We start from the raw sequence: 20739 nt of genomic DNA, 5'->3' as shown, positions 1-20739 counted from the left end.
CTCTCTCTCTCTCTCTCTCTCTCTCTCTCTCTCTCTCTGTGTGTGTGTGTGTGTATGTGTGTGTGTGTGTGTGTGATATGTGCACACGAGTATGTAGGCGTGCATACCTGTGTACACACAGAAGTCAGAAGGCTCGGGAGATGTCGAGTGCTCTGCTCGTCCCTCCTAGACAGGGTCTCTCACAGAACATGGAGCTAGCCATTTTTCAGCAAGGCTAGCAGACGGCAGATCCCACCAATCTTTGTGTTTCTGAAAACCCCTCCCTCCAAGCCCTACTCGGCGGCACTGAAGTCGTCAGAGAGAGAGTGCACATGGCCACACCCAGCTCTTTATGTGGGATCCACGCTCAGGTCTCTGTGCTTGCACGACAGGTGCTCTGACTCCCTGAGCGGCCACTCCAGTCCTCTACTTATCTTCCGAGTCCAGTGCCATAATGAAGCCAGGCTTGTTAACGCAGACATGTAATCCAGAACTAGAGAGGCTGAGACAGGAGGACTGAGAGTTCAAGACTAGCCTGGGGTACACGAGAAGTTCAAGGCCGGTCTGGCTCACATAGAGAGGCGCTGTTTAGTAATAATAGGCCAGAAGTCAAGAGGCATGTCTCTTAGTTCTGAAGCATACAGCATTCTGTTTGATCTGGACGTTGGAGGGAGGGCTTGTTTCTCTTATCTGCAATGGTAGGATTGAATAGAGGGAGTCTCAGGTCCTAGCCACCTCTAACAGTTTGAGGACCTACAACCAGAAACATCTTTTTTTTTCTTTTTTAATCTATTTTTTAATTTATTTTTTTCCGTTTATTTATTTATTAAAGATTTCTGTCTCTTCCCCGCCACCGCCTCCCATTTCCCTCCCCCTCCCCCAATCAAGTCCCCCTAGGCAGTCTGGATGCTTACCTTACTAGACCTGGATGGAGCTGGGTGGTCCTTGGACTTCCCACAGGGCAGGGAACCCTGATAACCAGAAACATCTTAAAGAAACACTTTACTAACCATGCCTTGGGTTGTATCTCTCTGCCTTTTTCAGCTTCAGCATCCCTAAATTGCATTCGTCCAATGAGGACACTACCTTTCTTTAGTCTGTGGCGGTCTTGAACCCTCCCAGAATTCCTGGCTCTATGCTTCTTTCTCACTTAGCTTTGAGTTCAACTGCCTCTTTTCTTGTTCCTTCTGATCACATCTTTAAGTGGTCTGAATAATGGCAGGCCAGGCCAAGAATTTTTCAAAGTTCTTGCCTGCTCTGGACTCCTATAAGCACACAGACTTGGATAAAAATCAGTTGCCAGCATGTTAAAAAATTAACTTCTAGAGTAGGGTAATTCCAGACCATCTACCTGGATCCACAGCCTTCGGCATGCTACCCTTGATATGAGCAACCTCACAACAGACAACTCAGTGTCCTAGCTCCCCTTACCTATGTTGACTGCTTAGACCCCCACCCCAAACTTGACAGCGAGCTGCAGCCACTCACCCATTGGTGTTCACAGCGCAGCCCACCCCACACCGGAACCAGAACCTGCAGAGGCCGCTGCCAGTTCCATCTACATCTAAGACAGCGTTACTACACAAACCAAACATTGTAAAGAGCAGGGGAGTCTGTGTAAATACAGCTAGGAAAAGAAGCCAAGGAGTGTAGCCAAAACGGGAAGGCCTGGGCTAGGGGAGGCACACAAAACTCACAGATAAGGTATACAGGCTTTATAGACAGTACATGCGGTAAAAATGGCAAAGTGTGTGAAGGGGAGAGAGAGAGAGAGAGAGAGAGAGAGAGAGAGAGAGAGAGAGAGAGAGAGAACGAAGAAAAGTCAAAGCATGAAGACCTAAGGCTTAGCATACTTTGAGCTGTTAAAGCCAAAGGGCAATTAGGCCATAATTTATATACTGTAATGCTTCAAATGCGCCTAAGCCGTAATAGAAACACAGCTCATTAAATATAGCCAATCCATCATCCCCTCGAGCACCTTGTGGCTGCGCTGTGAGAAAGCCAATCACCTTTACGTTTTAATAAAAATATTATCTTGCCTGGGCACAGAGCAAGGGTATAATTTATAGGATGAAAACCGAAGTTTGTAAAGAGCAGGGTGAGAAATGGGTGCAGAACCTTTAATCAACAGACGCGGGCGGTTCACAGCCGCCCGTTTGAAAAGCATGTCAGCAAGTCTTCAGAAGCTGAATTTGGACCTTAAAATCAGGGGGATTATGTTGTCAGTTGCTTTTAGATCAACAGTAGAAGGGTGAAATAAGTGGAAATTGGGCTTCTTTGGGGGCTACTTAGCGAGGTTTCATTAAACTCAAGCCGCAGGCCTCCCTGAACCAAGGGCACGGTTAGTTTTCTCCAGTTAGGCCCTCTCTACCTCTCTACCGAGAAGAACTAAGCGAGCACTGCTTCACTCTGCTCTATCCATGCTTAGCATAGAGTGGAACACCTTTATCTAAGAAGAACAAGTGGCTTGCCATGAAAAACTCACACCAGTTTAAAAGTTACCACCAAGCGGTTGGCTTAGAGTACCAGCACTCTATTCTAGGTGTTGGAGAGCGGAAGTTCAAAATTCCCATGGGTAGAGCTTCACTCCTCAGGGACTCCAGGGAAGAGTCCACTCTTTGCCTCCCCCAGATTCGGGTGGGGGGGTGTGCACATTCCTTAGCTCTCGTCCATCTCTACTTTTGTGGCTGCCTCTTCCCTTCTGCCAAAGTCTTCCTTTGCCTCACTCTTGCAAGCAAGTCCTTAAGAGGACATTTGTCGCAGAACTTGGGGCTCCCACAGACGATGCAGGGCGAACCCTCCCTTCACAATCCTTAACAACCTCAACTTTGCCATGGGAGGCAATACTTCCTTTTTTATCATATAAGGTAATAATCACAGGTGCCGAGGAGTAGGAGTTGGGGAATCTTTTAGGAATTTACGTTCCGCCCACTGCAATACTCAAGATTGGCATCATACAACTAAAAATGTTATGCTATTGATTGATTTGCAGAGTACACTTACCCACATGCTCTAAATCCTTCCAAAAACCCAAGAGTAGGGCTGTGTGACCACCCCATCTCTTCGTCCACTCTGCTAGCATCCCCTGAGCAGCTACTTGAAGAAAAATACAAAAACACAGTTCCTGTCCTTGACAGACGCTGTAAAAAAGTTATCCACAATCATGTGGTCCCTCTGAAATATCTTTTGAGACCACTAGTACACTGAATATGAATGGCCAATAAAAGCCAGCTGAGAAAGTAACTGTTTCATCTTTAAAATCTATGTGTATCTCACCTGAGAGTCCCGACTTGGCACTACCTCATGAACTTCCCAGTTTCCTCTCATCTCTCCCCTTACCGTGACTTAGCGCCCCTGCCTGGGCCTGGTTGCTGTGGAACTTCTTGCCCAGCTAAGGGAGTGAACAAACCCTGGGCCTCCATCTCCTGCTTTCAAGGCCAGCCCTGCATACTCTGCTAAGGCCAATCCAAGGGCCGCAGGGAACTAGAAGGCAAGGGGAAATGACCCCCAAACACACAGTTTTGCTCCCTCACTCATGTTAGCCTGCTCTCTCAGTGAACACGACAGTGAATGCCAGAGCTCCAAAATCTATTCTGTGGTAGGCTTGTTGATACTTTTTTAAGTATATGGTTAAATGTAAAGATCTAAGAAGAAATTTTGAAAATAAACACTGAGTGACACCTAATCTTTAAAACCTCTGCCGTAAGGGACACTTAATATGCCATTATTCTTACAATGAACACCTTCTACCTAAAGGTAGTGGCACCAACTTTCTGAGTGTTTGCCAAAAAGAATGCTAAAGTATTAGAGTTGGGCATTCCCTTAGCTATTGCATAGTTAAATGTCCTCAATTTACAACTGGGAAGTGAACACAAACAGATCAACACTTCGCCAAGGTACCCAGTGAAATCAGATGTAAAGCCAACCACAAGCTTCAGGATCCCAAGAACCTGTGTTGTCTGTGGTCTCTTACTGGGATGCGGGACAGCCAGGAAGCTCATGGCCAGTGCTCATGGTGATCTGAAGAGCACCTGTCACCTACAGTGAAAGACAAAAATGAGGGACTTTTAAACCCCTAGCAACTACTATTGTATTTTGTAATGAAAATGTCACTAAAACCACTACAGTAACCCTGACATCAAAGTGATGCTGATCTAGAATGTGTTGGCATGAGAGTGTTTACATTTTTTAACAAGAGCTTTTGAAAACTGCATTAGACTTTGCAAGCATTCGCTTTATATATGCAATGGTAGTAAGTTTAATATATAAAGTTACATCTTTCCCAGGACCCAGGTACAAGCATTCTGAAGTTCCTAGATCATTGGCATCACACATCACCTCTCTGATACTATGTGTTTCATTACACAGGGAGAGAAAATAGTGCTTTTTATGCGTGTGAGCAAAGTACTCTACAGCGTTGTAGAAACTCTCAGACCGCCATCCTACTCAGTCATCACAGCAGCCTCTTGGGTATTCATCTGTAGTTTACAAAGCGAGTAAGGCTCAAACCAATGCCGTAGAAACCAATAGTATGGAAAATGGTTCATCTTAGACTCTCTCGAAAATGTATTTCTTTTAAAGTCTTTCACCATTTTATTCCAAAGCAAACAGATGAAGTCTGGCGTGAAATGAGGTGGATCATGGATGCCCTACAGTATGCAAGATACAAGCAACCCGTCTTTGGCTTGCCCATCACTAAGCTGCTAGACTCCTCCCACGAGCAGAATCTAAAGAAGATCAGTTCTACATCATCACATATAGACTGTCTTCCATCAACATCCCCATCCCCAGAGACGCACAGAAGAAAGGCAATGAGCGGTAAGATCTAAAGCCCTTTGGCTTGGCCGCCAGATTCTCAGCCCTGTCTTCGCTGATGATGCTCGTTGTAGGGATGCATTGGCTCTAACAAGTGGTAAAGATGTTGTTCAGGGGGATCAGAAAGCATAAAAGAAATAAAAGCAGAACCACAGATGGGTAGGGGACTAGGACAATAGCATGAGATTGCTTTAGTTGGGGGTAGGGAATATCAGATCAGTGCTGGTCCATACACCCAAGATATGGAAGGGCACAGAGCAAGAATGGAAGTCCAGAAATTTCGAAGGGGAACTGCTGCAGTTTCAGGTAAGGAAATCAGCCCAGCCTCTGGTTCCATATGAGGCAAGAGTTGAGGGTACACCCCCCCCCCACACACACACACATATCATGTTCTTGAGTGGAAAGGGAGGAAGAGAAAAATCTTGGATAAACTATAACTAGAATCCTGAAACTAAAGTCAAGTCAGATAGTCACGGGCATGATGGTCTAAGAAACAAGCTGAAAGAAATGCCACACAGTGAGCTTTAGGAATTAAGACTGTGATTATGTGGCAAATACTATTAGCATATACCATATTGGAATAACACAGATTTCTACAAAGTATCTTTGTACTTATAGGCAGATTAAAAGGACATAAATATAAGCAATACTATATAATCCTCTTCCTTGGAGCAGGTTAAATCTAGTGTCATTTTTCTAGTCAATAAAAACAGTGGCCGTCCAAAGCGCTGTTATTAATTCTACATCTTAAAACCACTTCAATATTATAATCTCCATAATACTACTTTTAGTGAACAGTTCTGGTTTATAGGCTTGTCCCATAGGGGGCAGCATGGTGCAGCAGAAAGAGCCTGAGCTTAGAAACCAAAGCCCTGTATTCAAATTCCAATTTTGTTTTATGAGCTGCATGTGCTTGAACAGATCAGTACATCTCAGTGTTAGTTTCTGTATATGTGAAATTAGAATAGTGATGCCCACACCTTACAGAATCATTTGTGAGAGAAACAAACTATCGCAGACACATGAAATGGATAGGAAATATAAATGTCATATCTAACGTCATCGTCTTAACATCAAACCACTAATAGGGATGTGTGCCTTTTCTACAAGCAGGTCTGCATGTGCCCCTGTTTTTAAAATCTCAATCTCTAAAAGTCAAAACCTGGCAAGTGGTAAACTTAAGAAGCAGTTAACTTTTATTACCAAAGAAGTCTATGATTTACCAACTAATTCAGGAAAGTAATTACTTCAATAGTTTCTAGGCTGTGTTGTTTGCTTGTTTGTTTACTAATTTGCCCTGGCCTTGGGGATACAAATCAACAAGCATCTCTGCCAGAAGCTGGGCTAATGGGAGGTTTAGACGCTGACATGAAACAGCACTGTATCTGCCTATGGGGTACAAAGGAGATTGGGGCCATTAACCCACACGACCAAAGCCAGAGGTGACAGAAGCCAGTTCTGAGCAAGCAAATAAGTGGAGGAGGAAAGAGAGCTTCGTGTGTAAAAGAAGCTGACTACCCTGTGTTGTACATCATCACTGCAGCCGGCCTGGCTGATGGTCAGGAATTCCAACCGCTTGTTCTTTTTATCCATTTGAAAAAAAAAAAAAAAACAGACACTGTTGCCTACCATGTGGCAGACACTGTTTGAGGAACCAGAAGATAATGAAAAGGCAATGTCTCTACTCCTATGTAACTCAGTCTAGAAGGAATGGCAAGGAAAATATAAATAAAGAAATGAATAGCAGACCCCTAAACCTTCAATGCAGAACACACAACAGTAACTGACGGGGCCACACAGGGGGGTGGTGAATTCTAGGATGAACAGTAGGGACTCGCTCGAGGAGGTGACATCTTAACTCACCACAGGAGGTGACAAAACTCTGGAGTTAGAGTTTTCTAAACAGCAAAATAGCAAAGGGCCTTAAGGTAGGTTGGAAGAAAAGCCAAGCACCTGGGCCACAGGGAGTGAGAGGAAGAATAGGAAGGGACAGGGAGCCACCCCAGGCAGGGTCCTGTGGGTCTTGCTATCAAGGCTGGATTGTGACACCAGAAGGCCACCAGAAACCATAAGCAAGGATCAATACGATCTGAGCTACCCTTAAAATTAAATCTCACTATTGTATAAAAAAAAATGAACAGGGGAAGTATGAAAAGCAGGGAGATTGGGAAGCTAATAAACAAGGAAGAAACTGAATTTTCTGGATTGGACGTTTCAGGGTTTCACAATGCTATTTACAAAAAAAAAAAAAAGTAAAGAGATAAGAGGGAAAATAAGCTTGACTAGTTGGACATATTAAATACAAATTGCTTTGAATATTTCCACAAAAATAACATTCAGGGAAAAAAATACAATGTAAAGATGTACAATATCTGCCACTCAGAAAAGATCACTGGGCTAATAATACTAATACAGATTTAAGATACTGATAATACATAGATTATGTCTGAAGTGATAAAAATACATGAGATTCCCTAGAGAGTGTATGTAAAACAGGAAAAGAAACACTGTGGAAGGTACCCTATGATGTGGATCAGCAAGACATCTTAGATTAAGAAGGAACAACCAGAGACAGAACAATCAGACACACCACACACACACACCCCAAAACAAAACAAAAAAAAAACCAGTGTCACCAAAAAAAAAAAAAAGAGAGAGAGAGAGAGAGAGGGAAGCATGTCAAATGATGGAGCAAAGCTAAATAAAACAACTGTACTGGTTTGCTTTTTTCAGCAAGAAAGTCATCAGTAACCTTGATGAGAGCAGTTTGTGAAGGAAGAGAGAGAGAGAAGTTGAACATCAGTAGATCAGGGATAAACGGGAGGTGACGAAGTAGGACACACTCTAAAGTCTTGGCCGTGAAAGAGAAGACAAAAAGGCAGCAAATAGATAGAGAAGTGTAAGGTTGAAAGTCACTTTCAAAGCAAGAAAGGCATACTCTCCAACCTTCCACTGTTTACATAATCCTACAAACAGCTTTCCCTTCTATTTCCACCTTCGCAGCTCATCTGCTCTCTCTGTTCACAGAATTTCCCCAGTGTTTAATTTTCTCTTAAGCCACAGGGTCCCAAGTGGGCTCCTCCTAGACTGCATGAGGGTGGCCTCCTCTATGCCCTAGAAATGCCAGGCTCTCACATTGGCCTAAGGATGGATTACACACACTCTCCCTGCTGGGAGGAGCTGCCCAATGGCATTCGGATTTTATTATTAACTTAAAATGTGAGTGATCATCATTCTGTTTCTTAAAATATAATTCTCTCTTGGGTCCATTTATTTCTCTGAAGCCAAAATTCCTTGGGCTGTGAAACACAAAGACATGGAAAGCAGAAAATGACAAATAGACCCTATGGACAGGAACTCACTGCTGAGCCTGAGGAAGAAACGGCACCCTGTCTCTCACAAAGGCAGAAGCACTTGAGTGCAGTGGGATCTGTCCCTGTAAACCCTGTCCTCTCCATAAGTGTAACCACTTTGAGTTGTTTGGAAATCACTTGTGAATGGGGAAAAAATCCAATTTAGACAAACATCCCCCCCACTGGGCTACTCCCAGAGCTAAGTTCACAGCACAGTTCCTTTCTATGTGGGAAGAGCTTACTCAACTTCTAAGGCGGCTGCTGGAAATAGAGAGCCGATCACAAATTTCCCTCCTGGTGCCAGCCCAAGATTCTGTCCTAGAGCTGTTGAGTATGTGGGATGTGTTTGTGCAAATCTGTTTAGCATGAGAAGAGGGAATAGAACTCTAATTTCCCAATTCTCTGCGGTTTTTTGAAACAGAAAGAACTCCTCTGAGTCAATTAAAGTTAAGCATCTCCCAAGGACCCAAGGGGGAAAGCTGGCTCCTAGAAAAGGCAGTCCAAGGCAGGGGGTAGGGAGATTTGGTCCGCCAGATGGGCATTTGTCTCCCCCTCCTTTCCGAGGGCACAGTGTCTCAGGAAGCAACATCCGGTTCCCTCTCAACACTTCAACACTGATGCTTTTCCTGGTGACCTATGGGTGAGGCAAGAGGGAAGGCCGGGTGTTGTTTTCTTCAGAGCATCCCAATCTTCCAAATATAGAACTTCCTGACAACCTTTCCCCAAAAGAGGTCAGGAACAATAAGGCATCAACCAAATAGTCCAGAAATTCAATAGGAATCTTGAGGTATTATTTCTCTTGGGAAATCAAAAAATGAACTAAACTACCTAAGGCTTGATGCATCAATACATATTTTTCACTTAAAATTATTTTAAGTTTTATTAAACACATGGAAATAGATCCAGTAAGGCATATATGCTTATATATGGATTGTGATATATTACAAGTAGATGTAGATTTTAGGGAAATATGATCTAATGTTCCTTTATTTCTGTATTGCCATTAACACCACTACCTCCCACCTTTTAAAAAAAGCAATAACTTTATTTAACTATTCTTTCCAGAAATGTCATCTCCCCCATAACACTCTCAAGACCCACAGCAGCTTCACTGTGCTGTTGTTGGCCTGACCCAGAGACCAGGAGTTGCAACACCCATCACAATGGCAAGAAAACCAAGCTTCCTAAGCCAGCACTAATAGTATAGGCAGACTTTCATCCAGCAGCTCCAGGTCAAGCAGAGAGAAAGCGCAGCTCCTACCAGTGCTGGCCTGCCCACTGCCCTCCGAGGGAAAGTGGGGAGCACCACCAGCTTGGCTAATTCAAGCTGGGCAAAGCGCCTACCATGATTAATGGAGCATATGGCCGGGATCTAGGGAGGGAAGCTGTGCTCGGCATTCTTTTCCAAGAAGGGAGGAAGTTGTAGTGGCCTAAGTCCTTGGAAACTCTCCTGGGTGCCCTGGATGCATCCTGAAGACTCTCCCAGCCTATCCTGGGAGGGCTATACCACCCCAAGCAAGAAGTTCCACTAAGTCTTACAGTAAATAACCCAACTGTTATGCCAGTCAAATATTAAGATCCAATCCTACTAGAATAGCATTTCCCATATACTTAACACTCCATTCTCTGGCTCTCTACACCTTCTTCCTGGGCTACTACAATTACTAACTAAATCTTCTCTTCATTTACCTCCTTACCTCCCATGCTGTAGAAGCCACACAGTAAGTTAGATTGTTCGCTAATGCGCTATTTAATAGTTACATAATGCAGTGCCAAGCACCATGCAGAAAAGCAGTCCTGGTCACCAGAAGAATTCTCATAGGCAAATCTTGAAGTACATTTTAATACTCATATACAATCTTAATTAATATTCTACATACCTCAATAATATTGATACTTTCTGACTATATGGCACTTTAAATATGTTTAACACATCTTTTTAATTTATGTAACACCTGTAGAAGATAAGCAACCTAACAACCTCCATGCTACAGACAAGGTTCAAACAAGCTAAGTAATTTGCTCAAAATTACATACGCAGTAAGAAACAAGGCAAGCGTCCAGCCAATGTTTGTCTCCTCTTTGTCGATTGTTCTTTCTGCCATATGTGGGTAGAGTCGTGGTTCAAGTATCACCGAAGATAAAGAAATGGTGTGAGTGGTTGTCTTCATGAAGTCTTAAGGCAGACCTGATAAATTAGGTCTTTTCAGGATGCTTTCAAAGGAGCTGCTTTTCAGAAACAATCAGTCTCCCTCAATCTCACTGCTCTTTCTGCCCCTAGATTTCAATACGCATCCCAGTTTCACTCCAACTCAATGTACTTCCCACGCAATAGGCTAATATAAGGATGACTAAGACGCAGTCTACTGCAGTGGCTCTCAACCTTCCTAATGCTGCAGCCCTTAAATACAGTTCCTCATGTTGTGGGGACCCCCAACCATAAAATTATTTCCTTGCTACTCCAGAACTGTAATGTTGCTACTATTATGAGTGGTACTGAAAATACCTGATAGGAAGGGTATCTGTGGGGGTCGTGACCTACAGGTTGAGAACCACCTAACTAACGGAAAGGGCCTCATGCTCTGGTTAATGCCATGTTCAGATGAGATGACGTGGAAAACATAGAAGACTCGACATATCCTTCTGCTTACCTTGCTCCTTAAGTGGTTCCTTCACTGACCGAAGTAAAAATCTTACTGAGCAGAGATAAGTAAGACAGGGTGCATGCTCTCTTTAGGGTTTGTAGCCCAAAGAATTGAGAGAAATAGAGTGGATTGCTTATCGCAAAACTTTGTAAGTGTAGCAACACAGGTATAAATAAAATTCGCTGAAGGCTAAGAGAACTGAGCAACTAACGCCACTGGAGGGAGCTGGTACGGGCCCTCCCTAGAGACTAGATCTTCCAAAATGGCCCACCACTGGCCATTTAAAATGTCGACTTCTCTAATATTGGGAACTCACCAAGGCCAGCTGGCCTGGGTCTGAAAAAGCCTGGGATAAAACCGTACTTGCTGAACATAGCGGACAATGAGGACTACTGAGAACTCAAGAACAATGGCAATAGGTTTTTGATCCTACTGCATGTACTGGCTTTGTGGGAGCCTAGGCAGTTTGGATGCTCACCTTACTAAACCTGGACGGAGGTGGGGGTTCCTTGGACTTCCCACAGGACAGGGAACCCTGATTGCTCTTCGGGCTGAGGGGGGGGGACTTAATTGGGGGAGGGGGAGGGAAATGGGAGGCGGTGGCAGGGAAGAGACAGAAATCTTTAATAAATAAATAAATTAAAAAAATATTACCTAAGTAAACAAGAAATCCAAAACTCTAGAAATGAAAAAAAAATAAAATAAATGTCGGCTTCTCTGGGGTGCTTTCTCCACCCCTTAGTGTTTCATCTGCACACTGAAAGCTGAAAGTACAAACCACGACACTGGAGAGGTAGCTCAGTAGCACTTGGAGCTTTGGCAGAGAACCAGAACTCAGTTCCCAGCACCCATGTAAGTTGGCTCACAAAAACCTAAACCTCTAGCTCCAGGGAGCCAGTGCCCTTTTTAGCCTCATCTGGCACCTGTGTACACATTCACATATACATATACAAACATATAGAAAAGAGATAAATCTTTTTTGAGTACAAATTACTCTTGTCAAGTACTTGACTTACTACCTAGATATAGAAAGACATTGTCAAGTTCCTCGGGGACCACTTCTTGTTGTATTTATTTTATTATCTGTTTCTGGTAGATTAAATCATGACACCCCCTACCCCCCAAAAAAAGACATGTGTTAACCTTTGCATCCCAGTAGTGTGGCCATATTAAAAAAAATCTTGCAGATATAACTAACTATATTAAGATAAGATCATTCTGAATGATCTGGTCCCTTAACTCATAACAAGAGTCCTCATAAGAAACAGAAGACATGAACATTGAAGAAAGGCTATGAGACAGTGAAATCATGAAGAATGTTACTAGAAGCCAGAAGAAGCAAGAAATCATCCTTCTCGCCTTTCAGATCCATCAGACGGAATGTGGTCCTGCTAACACCCTGAGTTTGAGCTTGGGCTTCTAGAGCTATGAGAGATACATCCTGATTCTCTAAAGTCATCTAGTGCTGCAATTGCTATAGCAACAACAGGAAAACCAATACAAGACTCTATTGCCAGGAACTTAACTAATGCAATTCTGGATCAGTAACTTAGATGATGACTAGATCCCTGATATCAGGACACCTCCAAAGAAACGCATGAAAATTCTTCAGTGGAAAGCAGTAGTCTCTGGGGAAGCATGAATCTGTATTTGGGTAACTAATTCTGTCATTGATCAGACATATAAGTTGTAAAACTTAATAAGCTTAAGCTTCAGTATTTTCATTGGCAAGATGAGAAAAACAAGCATTATTAAAGATTTTATGTGGCAAGGCATTATAGATGACTCACAGTAAAAACAAAGTAAATACCAGATAGTGTTAGTACTAACAGGATATAAACAAATGCATCAAGACAGCTTCACATACCATAGAGGAGGGGAAAGAAATCCAACTAAAGTCAACTAACTAATTCTCAGCATGGATCTTATTTCAAACCCAGTTTCATGTAGTAATAAGGCTGTTAGTTTATTCCCGGCAACTCAGACCAGAAATAATCACACAGAAACTATATTAATTACATCCCTGCTTGGCCAATTACTTAAGTATATTGCTAGCTAGCTCTTAAATATAGAATTAACCCATCTCCATTATTTTATATTTTGCTACAAGCTCGTAGCCTGTCTCCGATGGCTCCACGGCTTCTCTCTGACTCTGCCTCCTTTCTCCCAGCATCCAGTTTAGTTTTCCCTGCCTATCTAAGATCTGCCCTATCAACAGGCCAAGGCAGTTTCTATTAACCAACAGTATTCACAGCAGATAGAAGGGAATCCCACATCACTTCCCCTTTTCTGTTTAAATGAAAAGGAAGGTTTTTAGCTTTAACATAGTAAAATTACATATAACAAAACAGGTATCAAGCAAGAAATGAAGTTACAACATTTATATCTACTTTATCTTTTATCATAACTAAGGAAAACTATAATTGTAACTATTCTTCAACTCCATCAAAGACTCCAGAAGGATATAATATTACCTAAGGAAACAGAAAGCACATTGTAAGCAACTTCCAAAACTCTAGGATTGACAGAGATATCTCACTGCCTGGATAGCCACCCAAAGTTCTTCTGTACCATTGGAACATCCATTGTCAGCCTACAGGCCCATAATATCTGGCAGACTTTTCCATAAAGCAGAAAATTTCCAAGAAAGGTCCACCTATATTGGCAGTTTTTCAGTCACTTTCTTCTTCAGAATAACTGGCAGACTCTTCCATGAAGCAGGAACCCTGAAGGACCATTTAACCTTTAGGCAAGTTCAGCAGTCATTTCTCTGCAGGTCCTGCATGTCCAGTTCATCAATCCAGGCAAGAGCAGTTTCTTGCCCAAATGTCTAGTAAACTCTATAAGGAGCCTCTTCAGTGCCCATCTTCCTCTTGAAGTAGATTGGTACAGCCAGGAGCAGGTGTCTCACTGTCCTGGAAAGTCCTAAGTTCTTAAACATCTTAAATGCCATATTCTAAAGGTCTCTGAAGGATTTGAAGAATAACTATCTAACTTTATATATCTATAGATCTAGAAAACCTAACTAACATGACTATAAGCTTGAGTATTATAGCTGATTATCTATTATCCTATTTTTCTTAATTATACATTACATTTTTTAAATGAGATGCATAAACACAATACCTTAATCAAGAGCAGAAATATACATATAATAAATTGACCTTAAATTTGAATCAATAAACCAATCAATAAACCAAGATCCATACCAATGCAAATCTCTATAGCATATCCCCCTTTAAATGTAAAGAAATATTTATAAACAATATTTGGGAATTTGGGCATAGTTATCTAGACTACTTCCTGCTGATTGGGGATGCTGTTAATCAGATCTTTCATGATATATCTCATGTGCTAGGGTCATCTCAGTCAGAAGTTGGACAAAGAAATTTTGGGGGGTGTTCACTGCAACATTTCAGGGGCTCTTGGTTCATCCAACCATATTAGTCTAGAAGCAATCCACAGGTTCTCATCCTCTGTGGAAACAAAAGAACAACCTCTTTTCCAAAGCAATGTATCCTTAGATCCATATTTTGAAATCAAGATACCTTTAATATATATGTATGTGTGTGTGTGTGTGTGTGTGTGTGTGTGTGTGTGTGTGTGTGTGTTGGTATAGCTTAGCAGTCCATACAATGAAATGTCCCTTTGTACTTAGCTCTTTCACAGTCAAAAAATTTCAAAGAAAACACAATAATATACATAATCCAGACTCTCTGTGAATTTTCCATCTCTTAGTGGCTTATTTATTTTTATCTTTATTCCTATAATCTATGACTGTACTGTCTCTTTAAAGACTTTGTTTTATTTTTTTAATGATTTACTTCTTTTCCAACTCTCTATACTCTTTTTCTTCTCTCTCCCAAGGCTACATACATTTATCCAACACTGTGACCAATTTAGAGGTCTTTTCCATCTGAATTTGTCTTTATTGCATATCTGTAATTCTTTACTGTCCAGGAGCGCTTCTTAAAATGCTAAGAGCTTCTTAAAAACTTAAACTGCAGCATTACTAGGGTATATATGGTACCTCCTGCTTACTCTGCCCAGTCCAGCATGGCCAAGCTGTTCCTTTCAGTGCCTCTGAGCTGCACACAGTACCCCAGAGTTCCAAATATGCAGCAGGTCTATGTCGAGTCATTAAGCAGTTTGTAACACGCTGCTTACAAACCCCACTTAAATTCTTGGCCTCCTAAAAGAGCCGAGGTCACACTGGAAGCAAGGCCCAAGAAGCCAGCATTTCAAAACAGTGTGGCTTTTTTTTTATGCTACTGCTGAGTCAGGAAAACTTTTCTTAAGGGAGCTGCAGCACACTACCAGCAAACAGCAAGAAGCTGTGTTATACTCTGTATTTTGTGTCTAGAATTCCTTTTCAAGCTCTCTCAGGTTTTTAAGTGGATTTTAGTTGACCACGTTGGCACCAATTTGTTGTTAAGGAGGCCACTTGTTGGTTTCTGGCCACCCAGCAGCTCAGACCCTAAATAACCACACAGATACTATATTAATTAAGTCACTGCTTGGCTAATTAGCTCTAGCTTCTTATTGGCTAACTCTTACATCTTAACCCATTTCTATTAATCTGTATATCACCATGTGGGGTTGGCTTACCAGCTAATGTTCTGGCATCTGTGTCTGACAAGGCTACATGGCTTCTCTCTGACTCTGCCTCCTTTCTCCCAGCATTCAGTTTAGTTTTCCCCACCTATCTAAGTTCTGCCCTATCAACAGGCCAAGATAGTTTCTTTATCCACCAATGGTATTCACAGCATACAGAGGGGAATCCCACATCAGTTTCAGATCTTCAGTTAATTTCTCTTCCTAAGCCCTAGGTGTTATCAGAAAGGAGAATAATTATAGGTTCCTGTTACCTCCAGTGCCTGATTTTCCCCCATTAAAAATCAGAGAAAGTACTGTCTAAACTTTTTTTTTTAACAGCATGGCTGGTGATACAACTCGGCAGTAGAGTACTTGTTTAATATGTACAAGGCCCTGCATTCAATAACCAGCACCAAAAAAGGAAAGAAAAGAAAAAAGAAAAAAAGAGGGAACTCACTCAGTCTAAGCCTTTATTCTTTTCTCTTTTAATGCACATGTACACATGTAAACACACACACACACCTCCTTATACTTATCCATTTTCTTTCCTAATCGTTTGTCTCTGAAAACAGCATATTCTTCCAACTCTAAAAAACAGTACACCAACAGTGATTCTCACAACCCTGATCTACCCCCCTCTTTATAATCGCCAGTCTCACCAATCATATCTTCAACCATGCCCTCTCCAGCGGTGCTTTCTTCCACATACCCACAAGTACCATCCTTCAACCTCCCCACCTCACCAGGTCCCCACTTAGTCTCCTGGATACTCTGGTCATCTTGCAAACTCAACTTGTCCCAAATCAAATTCACCATCCTCTCCATTGCCCAACCTAAGATGGAACTCACTCGATCTAGCACCATTGAGGCAGCATGAATGTCTTCTCCTAGTTATCTGGGACACTCTTCCCTGGGACTCCCCTGATCACTAAGATCTCATACAGATTCACAGATACATACAGAGATGCTGGCTATGGCCATCCAGTCAAAAGAATCTCCCTCCCAAGTTACCCTTCAGCTAAAATCCAGTATCACTTTGTTCTTTGTATTCTCCAGAGTTCATGTTTTCTTGACTTCTTTGTTGTCTGAGTCACACACTGTTAGATGCTTTAAAACAGTCCTAAACTGTCTGCCAGAAACTCACGCTCAATAATCATATCACGAGCACCTTCCCTGCACCTCTTCTTCCTCCATACATCCACTGTTGCCCAGCTCCACAGCCTGAGCAGAAAATTACCAAGGGATCATCAGCCTCAACCTAGCTTCCTCACTGTCCTCTGAGCTCCCCCTGCCTCTCTGTTGTCTCATGCTTTACCTGATACATAACTACCCTGCACCACACTTCTGTCTTGTCCATTCTTCAAAACCCTTCAATAACTATCCTTTGACTATAAAACGTGGAGCAAGCTTCTTATCTAAGCAGCCCATCTTCTCTGCCACCTGCCTCTTACATTAGATTCTCTTACAAATTTGTTTTGGAATAGTTAGACACACAGGATCACAGAAAGTTCCTGTATCTCCTCCCTCAACCCCCATGTTAACAATTTACACAACACTTGTACATTATCAAAAGAAGAAAACAGACATAACCCACTCAGCAAGTCTAGATTTCGCCAGTTACACAAATGTTCACTAAGGATATCTATGTATCCACACGTGACATGGCTTCACATGTACAGCTTGGCAGAGTTCTATCACAAATTTGGCACTGGGTAACTACCACCAGGATCATGATACTCAACTCTAACCTTACCACAAAATTCTCTCTGTTGGCCTTTCATATAGCCTTCTGCCTCCCATCCCTCCCCTTGGCAACCCACAATCTGTTCTTCATCTCTATGTTCTATCATACTTATTATGCATATGGAATTCTTTCTTTTTAGTAATGAAAAGTATTCCATATTATGGGTGTGCCACAATTTAGCCATTTATTCATTCATTCATTAAAGGACAGACTGCCAGTTTACAGTGTTTACTACCAATAAATCTACTGTGAATATTTGTGTACAAACAAGCCTTAACTTTAAAAAACCCTTTTTGAAACCTTGTAAGTATGCAATTGTTGGCCCATCCATTGTAGCCTCGGATCTCCCAATTCCATTCCTGCCCCCAATACTCTCGAATGAACTTATCTGTACGATTTTCATTTTTCCCTTTTATAATCCTGTTGTCATTCCAGGTATGTTTATTTTAAAAACCTGCCTTGAGTTGCTTTTAGAAAGCAGATAAAGAAATAAATTAATATAGAAAAAGAATAGACAGTGAGAGAAGAAAAAAGTAAATAGAAGACGGTTTATTAACTTTGCCCCAATAAGATGTCAACTCTTTTCCCTTCGAACCCACGTGTTATTTACTACACTTCTCTAATAAAACTATTTCTGCCACAGTCCTCTGAATGCATCCTTGCCTCCTGCTTCCACTAAACAGTGAACTCCCAGGAAACAGATGTACTGACTTCTTAGAAATTGTAGATCCACTGTGTACCAAATACAAATGTTCCACAACCTCCCGTGGAGCTATGTTCCAATAAGTCCATCATATGTTAAAAATAAAATAACTCAAATCAGCCTTCAATACACCTAACTTACTAATAAATGTATTAAGTCGCCTATAGTCAGGGTGGGACTCAAAATATAGCCCACGCCCACTTAATACCATGAGATGATATAAACAAATGAAGGAGTAAGGGAGGGGTAAATTCTAGCTGAAGAGTCTCTAATACCAAAAAATAATGACACTGACTTCCCAACAAAATAAACTCTATCCTTGTACTTTTCGATAACCTTGTAATAATCATGTCTAACTTTCTCCAGGAACAGACTAACTTTAACACGGTAACTTTGTGACTTTATTTTGTTGATGCCTTGTATCTTGTACTCAGAAAGGCATTCCTGAATATAGGCCCCCTGCAGAACACAACAAGTGAACTATTTTCCTTTCCTTAGGTTTCCCGTGGCTGTCGGTCTCCCTCCCACAGCATCCCCAACCACTGCCACCAATCACACTGCATTGAACAACTTGTAAAATGCCTGCATGTACACCCGGGAATATCCAAAAAAGGACTTATGAGGACAAATGATATGCACAGTTTTTAACATACTCTGCCAAATTAAATCCCAAAGAGCCAAATCAATTTAGATTCCTCATCATTACATGAGAGTTCTTGAGTTTTCACAGGTCAATAACATACAAGATTGTTGCTCTGATGTTTTTGAAAGTCTTATGGGTAAAAAATGCCTCTTTGTTCAACACTTCCTTTCCTAATTACGATCTGAATTGAAGATAGCATAGTAATGTGTTAGTTCACCTTTTGTAGCACTTATTCTTCCCAAGGTTGGTTCTTACCATCTGCCCATTTTCATTGTCTTCTGGTTTACAGTTACAAAGCATTTATGTCAAATTTATCAACCACTTCTCTAGAATTCTAGAGTGTGTCTTATTTAAAAACACCTTCCCACATAAAATTACAAATATATTATTTCCTAATATTCTGGGATTTTATTATTATAGTTAACCATATAGAATTTATTTCTATATATGGAATGTGGTAGGGCTCATTATTATACTAAAGGGACAGTCAAGTGTTAGACACTATATATAGAATGAGCTCTTTGAAATGTTATCTTTATCACTTTATCATAAAATTATAGCTGCCTTCAGACTTTTTATATTCTACAGATCTATCCCTCCATTTCTATGCTGATACTATGAACTATAAAAGACCAAAGCTCTAGAGTAGATTTTATATGTTAAGTCATCCTTCCCTATTATATCTTTTTTTTTCTTTTGGTTTTTAAAGACAGGATTTCTCTGTGGCTTCGGAGCCTGTCCTGGAACCAGCTCTTGTAGACCAGGCTGGCCTCAAACTCACAGAGATCCGCCTGCCTCTGCCTCCTGAGTGCTGAGACCAAAGGTGTGTGCCACCACCACCCAGCTCCCTGTTCTATCTTTTTAAAAGTTGAGTATTCTCATAAATCTCTTCTAGACAAATTTTCAAAACAATTTATTGAATTCTATTTTAAAATACTATGAAAACTTTTCTTAGAATTGCTTTAAATTCCCAGTGGTTTTTAAGAAATAGATTATCCGATATACATAAGTGCTGTCACAATTGGCTAGCCTTTTAGTAAAATAAATAAGAGTCCTACTTATTCCACATATAGAAATGAATTCCATATGGTTAACTATAATAAACAAGTCCCAGAATATTAGAAAACAGTGTATTTGTGATTTTGTGTTGGAAGGCCTTTTTAAACAAGGCATACACCTAGCATTTTAAAGAAGTGGTTGATAAATTTGACAGAAATACTTTGTAAAATGTTTTCAAAATTCACATGTACTTTATTCACCAAGTAACTACTATGGGCTTGGTAGTAATGGGAAATTCAAAGGATTTTAGACAGTGCTTTCCATCAAAAATGATTGACATCATCGGGGGAAAATATAAAAACAACTACATATAAAATGACAAATATAGAACCAGTTTTTAGTTCACTCTAGACCACTACATAGACCTTGAGATTGATCTCTGCTCCACTCTTTCTTGTTCCCTCTTTTGGCTTATTTTTATTATTGCTGTTGTTTTATTATATTCTTTAGTAAATGTCAATGTACTGAATGCTTATATTGATAATCACTAGGTTTTAGTCTCCCCAAGTAAGTTCCAATATCATCAATTACTTATAGATAAAAAAACTGAAGCTCAAAGAAGTCGTTTTTCCAAGACCCCAGAAAGAGAATACGGGCACAGCTAGGATTTGAAACCAGATTTCTCATCTTCTGCTGCCAATGTCTCTTCCCTTCCCACCTTTAGACTGCTGCTATTTTGTCAAATGGAAAATTTATCTCTGAAATAAGAATAGAGAATAAATAACATGCAGCTTTGTTTCTTGTCCTTCCTCTCTACAGGCAGATGCCAGAAAAATAAACATAAAATGCGTGTGTGGTGACATGAGGGAATGTCCTCACCACCACTGTCCAGACTCGACCTTTTTATCCTGGTGATTCTCAACCTTCCTAACGGTGTGACCTTTAATACAGTTCCTCATGTTGTAGTGACTGCCCCCTCCCCTCCACACACACCATAAAATGGTTTTTGTTGCTATTTCATAACTGTAATTTTGCTGCTGTTGTAAATCATAATGTAAATATCTGTGGTTTTTAACGGTGTTAGGTGAGCCCTGTGAACGTGTGGAGAACCTCTGTTTCACCCTTAAACTAAGACCAGAACCTACTATATAATCTTCAGGGTCCTGTGATCCACGGGAATGGTCCAAGTCTTAAGAATTACAAAACGTGACAGAACAAAGCTGGGATGCCCTTCTAAGCAAGGGTGGCACCCTCTTAAGCCC

The 20739-nt window shown here is 41.2% G+C and overlaps 1 protein-coding gene across 1 annotated transcript in view; it reads left to right on the top strand.

Annotated features, from left to right (window-relative positions):
• Ankfn1 (ankyrin repeat and fibronectin type III domain containing 1) overlaps positions 1 to 20739 on the top strand; it is a 155625-nt gene that overhangs the window by 132314 nt on the left and 2572 nt on the right. The window contains exon 17 of the mRNA XM_026780905.1: positions 4584 to 4797. Within this exon, the coding sequence (XP_026636706.1) occupies positions 4584 to 4797 (214 nt within the window). The remainder of the gene's footprint in view (positions 1 to 4583; positions 4798 to 20739) is intronic.

The sequence above is a fragment of the Microtus ochrogaster genome, chromosome 7 (assembly GCF_000317375.1).
Source record: "Microtus ochrogaster isolate Prairie Vole_2 chromosome 7, MicOch1.0, whole genome shotgun sequence".
Lineage (NCBI taxonomy): Eukaryota > Metazoa > Chordata > Mammalia > Rodentia > Cricetidae > Microtus > Microtus ochrogaster.
Note: the sequence above shows the minus strand (reverse complement) of the source record. Positions and strands in the feature narration are given on the sequence as shown.